This window comes from Morchella importuna, assembly GCF_003444635.1.
Source record: "Morchella importuna strain M04M26 chromosome Unknown Morimp01GS034, whole genome shotgun sequence".
NCBI lineage: Eukaryota > Fungi > Ascomycota > Pezizomycetes > Pezizales > Morchellaceae > Morchella > Morchella importuna.
In genome coordinates this window covers 397,271-412,583 of record NW_025763431.1, presented here as the reverse complement: position 1 = coordinate 412,583, position 15,313 = coordinate 397,271, and the positions used below count along the sequence as shown (strand labels likewise).

The 15,313-nt window shown below is 48.2% G+C and overlaps 2 protein-coding genes across 2 annotated transcripts; one reads left to right on the top strand and one right to left on the bottom strand.

The window, feature by feature from the left end:
* Nucleotides 1-5,336: 5,336 nt before the first annotated feature.
* Nucleotides 5,337-8,043, bottom strand: LAJ45_09191 (uncharacterized protein; the record flags this gene model as incomplete). The annotated part of the gene is made up of 5 exons (XM_046118736.1): nt 5,337-5,498; nt 5,572-6,211; nt 6,336-6,571; nt 6,696-6,935; nt 7,102-8,043. The coding sequence occupies 5 exons, from the start codon at nt 8,041-8,043 to the stop codon at nt 5,337-5,339; spliced, it is 2,220 nt and encodes a 739-aa protein (XP_045968121.1).
* A 2,469-nt stretch (nt 8,044-10,512) lies between these two features.
* LAJ45_09190 (uncharacterized protein) lies at nt 10,513-11,453 on the top strand (the record flags this gene model as incomplete). The annotated part of the gene is made up of 2 exons (XM_046118735.1): nt 10,513-10,655; nt 10,721-11,453. The coding sequence occupies 2 exons, from the start codon at nt 10,513-10,515 to the stop codon at nt 11,451-11,453; spliced, it is 876 nt and encodes a 291-aa protein (XP_045968120.1).
* Between the last annotated feature and the right edge of the window lie 3,860 nt (nt 11,454-15,313).

The window sequence follows — 15,313 nt, the reverse complement described above, 5'->3', positions numbered from 1 at the left end:
CCCCTCCCCGCCGCACTGCGAAGTCATCATCACCACTGGTTGCACTGCGTATCCCCGATGCATGTGCAATTACTATGTAGCTGCCATTGTGATGCGTGTAAGGAGCCTTGGGAAAGCTGCAGATCCATGGCATGTTGGTACCCGTAGCGTCCCCACCCTTCCCTTCTCGCCCGCCGAGAGACCACCAGTTGGATTTTGGGACCTGGTCACAAGGGTTGTCAGTATGAGGGAGAGACACTGGGATGGATATGTACGCACCTATATATCACTTGGGCCTAGTCGATCGTTCGTAGATCTGTGGTGTTGCGTGGGTCAAACCGGTTCTACTTTCACGGTCCATTACTAGCACTTTTGCAGACTGGCGGTCAAGGTAGCAGCAATTCATATATACTGTAGTGTTTCAACTATAGATATCTAATAAGTATATAATTATAACCTGCATATGCAATGTGCTTTTATAGTCTTCTGATTGGTTCATTGAGGGATGTTTTTGTTTCACTTGAAACATGTGTTGGATATTAACATAGGGTATTGTGCTGAGTGTTGTTAGAGTGTTAATAAGGTTTCTACTGGTTCTGGGAATCGATTAGTAGTTCGATTTTAGCGGCTTGGTGGCTGTTAAAGGGATATACCTGTAGTTTTAACTGGAGAAATTGTCTGACCTATCCGTTGATATATCGGGGATATCAGAAAAGGCACATATTGACCAGAGCAGATCTAGATATAGTGATGGACTTTGCCTGCCAAGAGGGGTCGAGGGCCGTGCAGTGGCCTGAGAGCCCCGACTGACAGGTAAATAGAGAAATAAGCCGAAAAGCGGTTTGCCTGTATATTGGACTGATTGATATACATATAGTACCGGCCGAAGGCCGGAAACTACTTGTATGTATACTATATCCATATTGATGTAGACCTACTAGATATGCGACTAGCTAATTTCAAAACATGGGAGGTTCTTACATCAGTTAGGCCATTCACTATATCCTGCAAGACACAACGAGGATAGTTCCTGTATCTCTGGTAGTTGACAATAGGGAACCCTCAACTTATTTTGTGGAGTAAAAGCACAGAGTTGCCGTGACAAAGAAAGCATACATGTAAGCAGGGCCTAAACCGTGAAACCAACCCCAAGTACAGTCAGCCTCTAAAGGTGTTAGTGATATAATTCCTCCCCTCGATTAGTAAAAATGGCCCAAACCCATCAAAAACATATTTCCAAAAAAAATGAAACAGAAATGAAACAGAAGTGAGCAGCCATTTCCCACACCAAACGACTTGCGTACCCTCCAATTTATATGTGGTGGTGGACCAGCCCTACCTAAACCTAATTAACCCCAACTACATGTAACTAACGTATAACCCTAACGATAATCCTCATAATGATCCTGCTCGGCGAGAAAGGCATAGGAATCGGAATAGACCACTGTTTTCCACTTCACCCACGAATCAAAAAAGCTTTTTTTTACCTAGCCCTAGTAGGTAGTGATAACTTGCTTAGCAATATTGTTTGGTGCAACGATATAAAGTGTAATCATATCTAAGATAACCAGCCATCTAGCTGGATGATATCGCAACCCAACTTTAGTTGGACCAAGACATCCGGTTAAATACATCTAGTGTTCCAAGCCAATTACAAACACCCCCACAGAGCGCCTGTAGGTTCGTACCCCCCAAGATTTGGTGCATATATATAACGTCCTAACCCTACCTCTTAAAATAATCAAACCGATATCGTCAGTTCACGGAGAGTACTAGTTAGTGTAACAAGTGGCCAGTTTGAGGAATATTCATAAGCACAAACACGGTTCCCTTTTATCGTTACTATCCCCGCCCACATCTCCTATACCGTCTTTTCTCTATATAAATCTCAGTCTATATCAAATCACGTACATACACATATACATACACCTCTGCACTTTTTAAAACGGCTATATATACCATCTAGATCCATCATTGGTATGTCCCATATCTGTTTCCATTTCCACGCACGCAGTCGATTATATGATATTCAATCATAGGGTATCACTCGTTCTCCATTTCGTTTGGTAGACATTGTTTTTTTTTTTTTGGTTTAACTCATTAGGGCGCGTTTGGCAACCACCTAAACGGAGGTTAAGACTCCCAAATGCCGTTATGCAATGGACTTTTCCCAAAACCCCGTTATCTGATAAGTTGGCCCGTTTGGCAAGCCACTTTGTTAAGGAAATCTCATTAACATAACTGAATTCTGAGAAGCTGGGTCAGACCTACTTCTTCTCGTTGCAACACACATCCCCTACCAAAAACTGTAACAAAATCACCGACATAGTACTGAGCTCGTTTTTTTGTTTATTTAATTCATTAATACTGAGCTCGTGTTTGGCAGACCAAAACTCCGTTTTAATATTTCTGAGTTAGCAATGTGCTAACAAGACTTCCACTTAACGTAGTTTCTAAAGCACAAATCTTTTTCCACCCAACACCTATATTGACACTGATTCTAATTGTAACCTACTAACTAAATCCCGCTAGCTACGACGCCTAGATACATCATATCCATCCCACTCAACACCCCACTAAATCGCCCAACCCACCACTATCAATTTTACCCGCTCAATTACCACGGGAGGTCCCTAGATTATATATTAAGCACAGCCGTGGTTATCTAAAGGGTACAATCATAGTGGCGTTAAGGAACTACTAACGGGGGTATTAGAGTTGGCACATTAGGAAACACAAGATTTCTGATTCTAGCGATATTATCATTGCAACCTTTCCCACTACTAATAATAGTTGGGCCCGGGGCCAGAGAAGAATAATATTAACAACATCTCTATATTGAAGTCACCAGAACACCCCCTCCTCCACCCCTCTCTAGCCCTATTCATAATAGCCAAATTAAAACGACCGAATCCCCGCCCTCTGTAAATATGGGCTAGGGCTGTTAGGGTGCATAATACCTTTCCTCCAGCATGTAAGTTATGAAGATCTCCACTTTTATCTAGCAGCACCCGTTATAGGCCATATGCACACGCCCCCAAACCCCGAAAATCATATATATATGCAGCTGAAATCCGAGACTACATGCAGGGCGCAAAAGTTTCTGACAGAGACCATCATCCTCTAGAAGTCAGAAGTATACAATTTCCAGATCCACATCAAGCGTGAGTGAGCGAGAGGAGGAAGGAAGGGGTGCCAAGGCATCGGCTGCATATAGTCAAGCTGTCAACGACATCTCTTCCTTCCTTCCTAGACAGCCTGTCTATAGTAATGCACCTAAACCAGGAGAGCTATGATAAAAAAATATATTTTACCAATTCAAGGGTTAGGTCTCAATCACAATATCATTGACATCACCTCAACCACCTCATATCACCTCACCGCGTCACAACCACCACCCACCCTTCATCCCAAAGCGCCTGCCCGCCGCCCGCCGCCCGCCGCTTCTCAAGTCAGACACCCACCGTGCTATAGAAAGTCGGACCGCATACCCAGCGAAAGTCTGGGCGCTTCAAAAGGTATGCCGGAGCGATAACACGACTAACGCCCGGCCGTACCGCAGCGCACCGGCCGCAACACCCGGCCGGGTCCATGACCCTACCCGGCGCCGCTACCAAGCAAGATCCAGGGCTCAAGGTATACCCTGTGAAATCTAAAATCGAATGGCGGGTAGGAGAGAACCGCCAAATAAGAGGAAGGTACAATACCCACGGCCGGGAGCCAGGAGGGACACAACCCCCAAAATCCGGTGCCTGAAACCTCCCTCCCGGGATTGAGCCTTTGTGTTGCAGACATTCTCCGTTGTCTCCAGCCGGGTAGGGTGAGTGAGATTCTATGAATAGGAAGTTTAGAAGCACCAACGGCACAACCATAAGTGTCTCTCAGCACCGAGACATGCGCTACGGCTTTGTTTGCAGCGTTCCGCGTTAAACTGACCATATCGTCCGAAGTGCAACTGCTTTCTAGGTGGCCAGCTAGCTTCCTCCATGTAAACAGCCAGCCAGCTTAAACCCTCCATCCTACCAACAGACATTCACTAGCAGTAGAGTAGGTAGTCCCAATAGACAACACAGCACCCCCGGCCACATATCCAGGATGCTGGGTTCAAACATCAAGCAAGAAGCACACAACCCGGCCGCAGCTGTCACTATCTTAACTAGCTGGCCCGCGGCAAACAAGCCAGGATCCCCCGTAAACAGCCCCCTGTCCTGTCTAACACCATTAGGAGCGGTTGGACGATACGATTCGGTCGTGTTTTGGTGAGTTGTCTTTCGTCCGGCCGATGCTTGGATATGTTTACTATTCCAACTGTTGGCCATGGGCATAGACACGTGCACGTCAATTCCCTGAGTATAGAGTATGGGGATGAAGCAAAAATTGCATCTAGGAGAAGTGGTGATATGGTAGTATGGTGGCCATAGACTCGACTTTCACCTCTCTGTAGTAAAACAGCCCCCACGCGCGCGGTGGGTACTTGGGTGCCAATACTTTGGATAAGTAGATGAACTGTAAAGATGCCCTTAACTACCTGTCATCTGTCTGCAAACAAATAAACCAAACAACTGTAGTGTAGTATAGGATAGGATAAACCATGCAATCCTCCTAAATTCAAAATCAGGACCGGAAGTAACCTCACCAGCTTAGACCTATCGCCCGTTGTCTCTATAAGTGTATGTAGGTTTAATTAACCCCTATCTTTTATCACCCACCCCGGCCGCGGCTTTCTATCTATCAGATAAACGATAACTGGCACCCCACTGGGCCCATGCTTCCTGCTGGGAAATTAATCCATAATCGCCAGATTAAACTTAACCGCGCGTGCATATCTCATGTCCCCCCCCCCCCCCCCCACGATGAGATCTCAACAAAAATACAACTAACTTCTAGCGTCCGCGCCCGTGCCCGCCTGTGCATTAGACTCTAGACTAGTATACATCGTGAACCCCCCGGGACTAGCAAATTATCTATCGGAATTGCTAGTCACGGTGGAGATTTTTGAATAAATTAGACCGTTATTCTCACGCCCGTTGGTTCTGTGTAGATCTGGAGTGCACTGGCCCCCATTTAAAGTATTGGCTCAAATCTTGTCCTTAGCTCAGTCCTCACGATGCGCGCGCGGAGAGAGAGGATTTGAAAGTATAACTTTTGCCTTCCAGGTAGCAATACTAGCAATGAAATCAACGCCAGCCAGCTAGTCCACGGAGGCCGGCCGGCGCTTGAGTACATGTATTTAAAATTGTTTTCGTGTAGTGTATCCACGATATGATAGGGTGCAACATACATGTAATGTTGCACAAACAACGGCCAACCAACCAGATCCACGATATGTATTTTTTATATACGTTTTACCTTTACCCTCAATTATTCGATCGCCACTTCAACCTCGAGTAGCCCAATATCCACTTAAACGCCTCCCCGCGATCCACCATATCCCCCAGCCTCACCCTCGAACTATCCGTAAAAACCATCTCCAGGCCCTCCAGCGACAGCAGCCTCCCCACGGGCTCAGAGCTCTTCACCTATGGTTACGAGTGATAAGCCATGACCGAGCGTCATTACGCGTGTAATTGTAGATAAATGTGTAAGACATACCTTCTTGATCTCTACGAGCTCTATCCATGCGCGGTCCCAGATTGTCCTGCGCTTGCGCAGGCTTTCGAACCGGAGACCGGAGGGGTGGATTACGAGCTTACCTAGGTTCAGCCCGCAGCGGCAGTTGAACGTTGCGTACTCGCGCACATATGCGTCGAGCGGGCGCGCCAGCTTCTGTTCGGCGACCGCAAGGACGGCGGTATCGCGCTGCTCCTCTGCTAGCGTAGAGGTGAGGCTCCCGGTCCCGTCGGCGGCGGCAGCGGCTGGAAGCATGACGGTACCGCTATTGATACTATCTACACAATCGGGTGGCTCTGCCTGCTGGTTCTTCACTAATGCTTTCTCTACGTCCTTCGCTGTGATCTTTTCTCTATTCTTCTCCGCTTCCGCGCTCAACTCTTGGAACGCCCATTCCGCGTGGGTGGGGATGTTCCAGAAGAGCCAGCGGACGGGCGACACGACAAGACGGTACTTGGGGTACCTACTCGATATCGGGAACCACGCAAAGAACGCAACCCCGAGGCCGAAGTATGTAGCCTTGAGGCAGAACTCGGGCGACGCAATGAGGCCGAATAGGAAGACACTGGTAAAGAGGGATAGCGAGAGCGAGGTAAGTACCGGATTGCGCCATTCGTAGAAGCTGCGGGTGGGAAGGGGAGATCAGTTTCAAATGCTGCTGCTGAGGTAGTTTCTGGTAGGTCTTGTTTCTCGGAAGGGAGGGCTGAAATTGTGAGAAAAGCGGGATTGGTGTGAGAGCTGCGTACTTCTCCAATATCTCAAGTAGATCGGCCAGGTCGCCCAGCTGAATCTGCGCCCACGGCCCAATTGTATCTGCCAGCGGGAGGAGCCATTCCTGCGGTCCCTTGTGTACGATAACATCCCCAAGATCGTAAGCCTTTCTGTCTGTGTTTCTCACCCTCTCAAGCGCTACCCTGAGGTCCTCAATTTCGGTCTCTGGATAAATGTATCGCCTCAGTGTATAGTAGATAACGCAGAACCACTACGGAGCTCCCCCAGAAAAAAAACACCCCACATGAATTAGAGCTACTTTCAAACGTATGAAAAGCACGACCAAGCAAGCACCAATATTTTATTTTGCATAGCAGGTTGTTTTTTATATTTACCAGGAATGTTATCAGGTATGAGTAGTGCCATAGAACCATGTAGAGACAGAGCCAGCGAAACGTCTCATATGGGTTTCCCCACCGATAAACGCGGAAGACGTGGAGGAGCCATTCTTGCCAGGGTGCGATCGAGACAAAGAGTCGCTCGATGCTAGAACGCGCCTTTTCTAAGCTCAAGGACCTGGGCTCACGGTAATCGATATATTGGGCCGTATAATCTTGGGTCGCGTACAGAAGGTACTATAATAGGGTCCCAAATGTTGAGAATCATACATGGACGGAAATCTACAAAACGACATGTTTTTTCTACATGGCTACCCAAAGAATTGTAGCTAGGAAGGAATTGAAGCTTGCGGGTGGAATAGAAGAAAGAGAGAAAAGACATAGTAGGACTAGGGGGACGTACTTGTCCGAGCCATTTGACGTAGTCTATTCTCTCGCCGCCATTTTCAAATTCTATAATTGGGTTCCCGGACTCATCTCTGATAATAAAGTCGCTTTTGCGCGGTTTCTCGATAATCCTTTGTTTGGTAGGAGCCACTGTGACATTTGTCACATGCCGGTGAATTGTCCAGTTCACCTGCATGTTCCTGCGCTGCCTGTGAAGCCCCTCAATCCTCTTTTCGGCGTCCTCTACGTCTTCCATACACCCATCCTTTAGAGCTTCATTGCGCTCTTCGTGGGCCTCGACGAACTCTACTTCCGCTTCCTGCGGAATATACGGATCGTTCAGGGTGGATAGTTTCCCCGCGACAATGTGGGCCAGGGACGCCTTCAGGGCTGTGCGAGGGTGCGCTAGCTTGGAGGATAGGGACTGCCGACGCGGGGAAGCCGCGTTATTTGACTTCGAGCTGGCCTTGTCCTCGTCCTCTGCTCGGCCATCCACGTTCTCATCTCCCTCGCTGGACCCGACTCCGCCCGCGGCGGGAGAGTGAGATTGAGATCTAGAGTTATCCTTGCCCTTGCCCTTGCCCTTGCCGGCGCTATTGCCATTGTGCCGCAACGCGTTTACGGCGTTTTCCTTTAGAGTTTTCAGTTTTTCTCGCTTCCCACCACTAGCCCTACTAGCCGGGAGATCGAGATTGAGGTTAGAGTGGTTGGTGCTGATGGATCTCGCCGTCGCAGACCTCGTGGTGTCGGAGGAGGAGTGCCGCTGCCAGTGCCTTCCTTCGAGGCCGTTCGCTACTGAGGTTTCTTCTGCTGGGATTGTCAACGATCTTGTGCTAGTGGTGGGAATGACAAATTCGCTTCTAAGACTAGGGCTTCTGTGATTCCAATCTCGACCTGTATCGACCATGTCGCTGTTCTCCCCGTGCCCGTCGCCGTCGATATTAATTTCCGGCCCCATACGATCGATTATACCGAGCCAGCGCCTCGGTTCTGGCTCAATCTGCCCCCAACTCCTCCGTCTGGTGGTCTTCCTCACCCTCTCGGCCTCACCACTCCTCCTCAGGACCGATCAGGTCGTAGAACACGGAGGAGTGCCTGGGTATCTGGTATTAGAATATTAATCGGCACAAATATATGCCTGCGCACCATGTGCCCATTAAGTTAAATCTTGTTTACCAACCCTCGCTACCGGGAGAAGCTTTCTTGGAGTCGTGAAAAGTAGGAAAGGATGGGCATTCGCGACACCTGTTCTACCAGGTGTTAGACCACACAGCCAAAACCCGAGCCTTTTTTAATTTAACGACTCTAAACCTTGTGAACAGTGACGTCGCGCATCCTCTATTCCTAGTAAAATCAACCCCAGGCATCCCAGGAGTGAGGGCCTGGAGCCCACTACACACCACTCTCCCACGCTTCTTCTCACCCCCAGGCTCCAGCCAGTCGATCTGCACGCACGAGTGACGAGTGACGGCAGATTGACGCCATGCTGGTGGCGATTACTGCTAAGGAGTGGCTATGCAGTGATAGTTTTAACCTTCCTGGTTAGTCTGTGGCTCTTGCTTCATTTTGCTTTGGCCAGTCTCGTCCCCCTGCGAGACCCAATTGATTGGGCCCTGGCCAATGTCCGGGCTTCTACGCGTTCAAGCCGAAGTTCCCATCTTCAGCTTAGGTAGTTTCCCGCACAACACACGATTGCACTCGTCGTGAAAAGGGTACTGAAATCGCCACTACAACGCGCTGCGAAGGGTGTGTTTGTGGAAATTCGAGAGGAATCTCTGAAATTTGGTAGTCTAGTGAGAAAATGGAATGAATGTAAGGGTTCAATTAGACAGACCAGCCAGCCCTTTCACGATATCAATATGCGGCGAATGAAGGCAGGTACCCACGCATACAGCGCCCGCCCACATGTTTATCGAAGATTTAGCGCAACGTTACACGAACTGGATGTGTTCCTGGCCTAAAATGACCACCACATCAACAATCTGAATCAGGATCATTGACAACCGTCTCCCTCTGAAAGTCCAGCGAATGTGCAGGCTTTAGCCAATAGGTGAACACGCATAACACACACGTACTCTCTGTTGCTATTAGCAGGAAGATCTGTAACAACTGCATTTAGGGTAGGTAGAGTGACAAACCTAGGGAGCCCCTTCTCTTCTTCTCTTCCGTTCACGCCCAAAGACATGAGGTGAACACCCCCCAGTCAATTGATAAATATCTAGTTGAACCGGGAGGGATATAGTAAATTCACCCTCATGCTCGCAATCTTGTATGCTGTCTCGTTCGTTGGAAGAAAGGAAAAAGGAAATGGAAATTTACGCCTGAGACCTTGATCAAGTTTCTCATCACCATGACTTTCCGGCCCAGCTTCGCAGCGAACCAGAATTAAGCAGGAGGCTGAATTATTTTTTGTTTCCCTTTTTTTCCCCACAACTCGCCAATCGCTAAATTGCTAGTGGTAAATATATTTCGGAGCCATTCACCCGGAGAAACAGCTGATTGAGGGATAGATGGGTGGCTTGACCAGTGAGCTTTACCAAATCGGTAGGGATCTACTAGTGTTGCGTAAGAAGAGCAGTTGTGTTGAGACATCTGCATGAACCACCACGTTCACTATCACCGCCACTTCAAAAGACAAAGACTCGATATGGGTATGGCTTGCTGCCTGTCGGTACCCAACCAATGATGTCGTACTCCCCGCAGGTGGAACTTTTGTCTTCGTACATAGGAAATAGGAACGCAAAAGCGAGAGGTTGGAGGGCTGGTCTGTGTCCCTCACTGGACTACATGTAGTGGTAGGTAGACGGATTTTGAAAAAACCCTCGACTTGGCAGGAGAAAGATTTGACAACAAACATGGGGTGCTTTGTAGTTCATCATGCAACTAAGGCAGGTTTATTTTTCGTTCGCTGGGTTTCTCGTAGAAGCAAGATTGATTGATTGATTCACCGATGAGGTACGGATACAAGAGTTTTGGACATTTTAGCTTCAGTTTTCATACCTTGCTTGACCTGTTCCGCGTTTTCCTTTTTGGCTGTCCTGCAAAGATTTCATCCTTTTGAACAGTTGTGGGGTCTTACGTGTTTGCACTCTTCCCTATCAGGATATCGGGACAGTTCCCAAGTTCTTTTTTTTTCTTTTTTTTCTGGCCAGCCAACTTCCCGTGTTATTGTTCCACTCTGGACAGCATCCGCGCAAGGGCATGCGCACCGACAGGGAATAGCAGTTCTCCGTCATACCTATCGTTAACATACTATGTATTGGGTACATGTTGGCACCCTCCGATCACAGGCCAGCCTACATATAACTGCACCTCCCTCCCTCTTCTTGTCACTTCCTCAGCCAGCTCAATCATCCAGTCGCTCCATCATCATCGCCACCCATCCTCTCAATTCCTCAAGAATTCACGACACTTTAACGATATCATCATGAAGAACTCAATCATCCTTCTCGCCGTCGGAATTGTCTCTAGGGCTATGGCCCAGGACCAGTGTGCTGGATGTGATAACATCGAAAACTACAACTCCGTTCTCACACCATGCTCTCAGAGTTGGTACGGTGCTATTGGAGCGTAAGTTAGGCTTTTAAGAATCATATCATGTCAGTTCGTAATGCTAATGGTTATGATTTTAATAGTTGTATGGTAGCTCCTTGCAACCGTCAATACACCGACCCTTACGCTCGTTGCAACCCTCCCGCCGTTGACACACAGTCTTCTGCTACTGGTGGTGCCAGCTCTGCTGCCGGAGGAGTTGCTACCATGACTACCACCATGGCCGATGGAACAGTAACCACCTTCACTGGTGTTGCTCCTGTTGCCTCTGCCACCTCTTCTGCCGGTGAAAGTGCATCAAGCGTCCTCGGAAGTGCCTCTGCCTCTGCATCCAGTGCCATTGAGAGTGTCTCTGCCTCACTTTCCAGCGAGCTCGCCTCCGCCTCTGCCTCAGCGTCCAGTGCCCTTGAGAGCGCCTCCTCCACCGCCGCCGGTGCCGTCTCCTCTGTTGCCAGCAGTGTCTCCAGCGAGCTTGCTTCTGCCACTGATCTCAGCACTGTTACCCCCGGCCAGGCCTACCAGTACACCACCACTGCTAGTGATGGATCCCTCACCACCATCAGCACCACTGCTCCCGCAGAGTCAACAACAACTATCACCACCACTGGAACTGATGGTAGCTCGACCACTCTCACCTCCACCGCTACATCCTCCGCTACATCCTCCAGCTCTGTAACCACCCGCACCCGTTCCACCACTACTACTGAGTCCACCACCCCTACTTCCACCGCCACCGCCGGCGCTGCTTGCATGAACGGTGCCCCCATGGCTCTTTCTGGTGTCTTTGCTATCATCGGTTCTTTGTTTTTCTTGTAAAGGTCTTATGGACTTGGTGGAACTTTTATGATGGAAACGTAGTTAATGTCTCTTTTGTTTTTGCCCTAATCATGAGCGAATATCCGATATCAGTAATGTAGCTTGAGAACAATACAAATTAATGAATAAAAAAATAATGTGCTGTTTATCATTGACATGTCTTGTTGTGACAACCGAATGCGCGCCTCATTGGTTACCAAGAACTACCATCCTGAAACCCAGCACATTCACCGATGCTCAAAAATCAAGGAAAAATCATCGAGATGTCTATGCAGGCCACGTGTAATGCTTGTTCCCTCGCAGTTGGCCAGACCAAACACCATCCTAGATGAAGATCGACTCCAGAAGGCAACCCACAATCGATCATGTTTCTTTAGATATGACGAAATTCTCCATCATAACAGAAGGGCAGACCTGCATACCGCATGCCGGAAGCCCGAACTTCGTTTTCCAGTGGGGAGGTGGGTGATACCAGGAAGTGGGAAAACACCGTCATAGGCCGAGATCTCGCCGGCCAGCGGGCATCCTGCATTCAACCAACCACCCATCCACCCAACCTGGTTATGCGTGCTAGTCTACTTTTTACTCTGCTCTGGGGGATTGATCCTCGCTTATATAGGATTATCCTTGTTCCGTTTATCCGCCCCTTGAACAGCAGCATTGGCGAGTTCCTTTCCGTTTGGTTGGTTGCTTCCGGGCACTCTATCGTTATTGGCTTGGGGCTTTGTACCGAAGGTATCGTCATACGAGTGATATGGTATGACTACAACAACTACTCTAGAATGCCGCATGACCACCCTGTCTGCGTTTAGCCACCCCACCACACAAAACACGGGAGTGGAGGTGTAACGTCGGGTGGCGGCGGACTTGTGCGCGGAAATGTCAAGTCAAGTGATGGCGTGGTTTGGATCAATTGATTGGGTGGGTCATCGTTGTTTAGTCAGTCAATTGAGTCAGCGAGTCTGGCTGGGTTAGGGTACTTTGGCCCATCATCAGCGACTGGGAGTTTTTGTTGACTCGGGGCCCCGATGATCGACCTATCTCGGGCGGGGCGTTTTGGCTTGGTCGGAGAACCGCTTTTTTGCACCCCCACCCGGAAGGGGGAAGAGGAGCGAAAGTGTAGACGTGGAACTCTTCGGGTGGACTTCCTTGCTAGATGATTTTGAGACTTCTCCATCAAAACCTAAAACCTTTGAATTGAGCAAGCGGAACGGCGATGTTGCTAAATATAGCAATCAAGTCCTCTTGACATGATGCAGGAACCCGATTCGTCTGTGGGTCAGTGTTCAGGTTGTGGGATTTTCTGGTTGTGTCCCCGCAGGATCATTAACTGGACCGGCGACGCATGGAGCGGCGTGTGTTGCCCTACCAGACCAGATAAATTAAAAAGCTGAGAAGTGGGTGTGGGAAGCGGTGGAGTGGTAGCCAATGAGAATCCGGTGTATGTGCCCTCGAGGTTTGGAAAACCGACCCTTTCATTCCTCCACAAAAAGGCATGTAATCCAGGTAAAATGGAAAAAGTATGTTGGTGATGGTAACATTCCTCGACACTATTTAGTCCCGAGTCAGACTCTTGGAGATATGAGGATCAACCCTGGATCATGGACTCGTACACAGAGGTACGTCTACTGACAACGCCTTACAGCAAATGTACACGCAATATAACTCAAGTCGCAATCTTAAAAACATTGGCGTAAGCTCCCAAATCATTGACAGTCTCTCATCCACCGCTCAGCCCAACACCAAGCACGAGATATCACTCGTTTCCGCCAATCTATTTCGACCGGTTAGCAGACCAGCTTCCCCGGAGAACAACGTTCCTTGGAAACTTCCCTGTCCTTACAGACAACAACTCCCCTTCCCTGTTTACGGCATCTGCATGACCGAAAGAAGCCTCTAGAAGCCTGCTTCTCAGTTCAGCCTCTCTCGGCGCTTGCGCTTTCCCCATCATGCGTGAGTGGGTTGGTTAGTCAGGTTTAGGGTTTAGAGTTTAGAGTTTTAGGCTTATCTATGCTCACTACATGCATACAACCACCTCGCGATTACAATGGGACGAAACCCGCAGTATTACTCGAAATCCCAACCAACGCTGCACGGATCAAGGTAGCAGGGCTGAAACGTCTATGCTGGTAGATATCGTTGTCGGTATGGGCTGGTGGGGCATGGAGCGCTCTGGAGAGAGGTATGTACTTTACATACATAGTTGATTGCTGGTTGGCTACACGTAAATATTAATTTCTCTCGCCACAGGCTTCCTGTCGACGTGGGTAAGGGTCAGCCGGCAAATGAGATGGACTTTTGATGGCCCCGCTGCGCGATAGAGGGAAGATACCCTTGCCGGAATTTGTTTCTTCTTTCTCGGACGGAGTATGCCCAGGAGACCTATAGCTACCCATCTCGAAAGTGTCTACTTGGGATAGCGGTGTGTGTTTGTCCCTAGAGAGGCTATGGGGTGCCCTCGATGAGCATATAAATGCCGTCTTAGTGGAGGTAGGCTTTGGCCCCGTTCGTCACTGAGTTATTCCCATGTTAGGACAACGGCAATGTCACCAATAATCGGGCTGCTGCCCATGTAGAACCCATTGTGATTCTCTCGACTCAACGTGCCATCAAATACCTCTCTTCCTTTTCATTACCTCAAAGTATTCTGTCAATAGCCTATTCGATAGGATACTGTTGGGGAAAAGATACGAGACGGAGGCGCTGGATTCTGCTGGAAGATTGGCTATCCGAGTATTATGGCCGTATCTTATTGGACGCGTGCAAGGGGTCCCTCGCGCCTCTGAGCGTTCAAGTTTTCGGATTGGTTTTATGATTTAGCAGTGGGTACACATACTTGTCGAGGCCCAATCTCCTCTAGTCTCCTCTAGTATAAAAGGTAAGGATGAATTCGCAAATGACGGGTACTGATTGGCCAAAAGCCTTCTTCAAGGAAGGAAGGAAGAAAGAAACGAAAAACGCAAATATCTATTTCCTACATCCCGGAGTTTGCGGCTGGTACGTAGCCTGCTGAAAGAAAAATGGGTCTATCATTACTACCAGTAACGTATTTGACCCAGTAATGTCAAGCCTAAGTCTATTCACAACCAAATTTATTCACAACACCCCATAGAATTGTCTACATCACCAGTATTTCAATACTGATTTATACATTCTGATTCGGTACTTTGTTATCACTACTTCATCGATTCTAATTCGGCACTTCGATACCACCACTTCATCGACTGTGATTCGGTACTTATCTAGTCTGACTTGTTACTTTCTAGAGCCTGATTTAGCACTACCTCTGCATGTATTTGGATATGCCAATTGATCCCCCCCAAGCTCCATGGTCAATAGGCAGACCACAACCGAGTGGAAGGGACCAATGGTTTTGATTCTACAAAGATATAACTTTCAAGTGCACGGAGAAGTTTTTATGTAATATTGCAATTAATTGGGCAAATACAGCAGGGTTTCCCAAAAGAGAAATTTTTTCTACTAACCAACTGGGAACTAATAATAATGGCTTGGCAACAAACGTATTCAACAAGGGATAGTTAACGCCCCCACGCATATCCTATTACTGCTTGGCTTCACGATACGAATATTTATCACTGGACAAGTTGGTAAAATTAAAATCGACTTTCGATGGTTCCACAAATCTTTCTGTTCGTCAAGAGGGAAGCGCATTGTATTCCCGGTCACCTGTACACCTCTTGCGTCTCACTCGTGGAACCTGCCGTGTAGTACGTATTTTGGCTTGCATTCCAGGTCAGTGTACATACATGTACCTATACACTTAAAAACCAACAGCGGAGCTCCCGTTGCAATTAATACGGGACTTAAATGTTCCTGTGTATTGATCCACTGCCGAACCT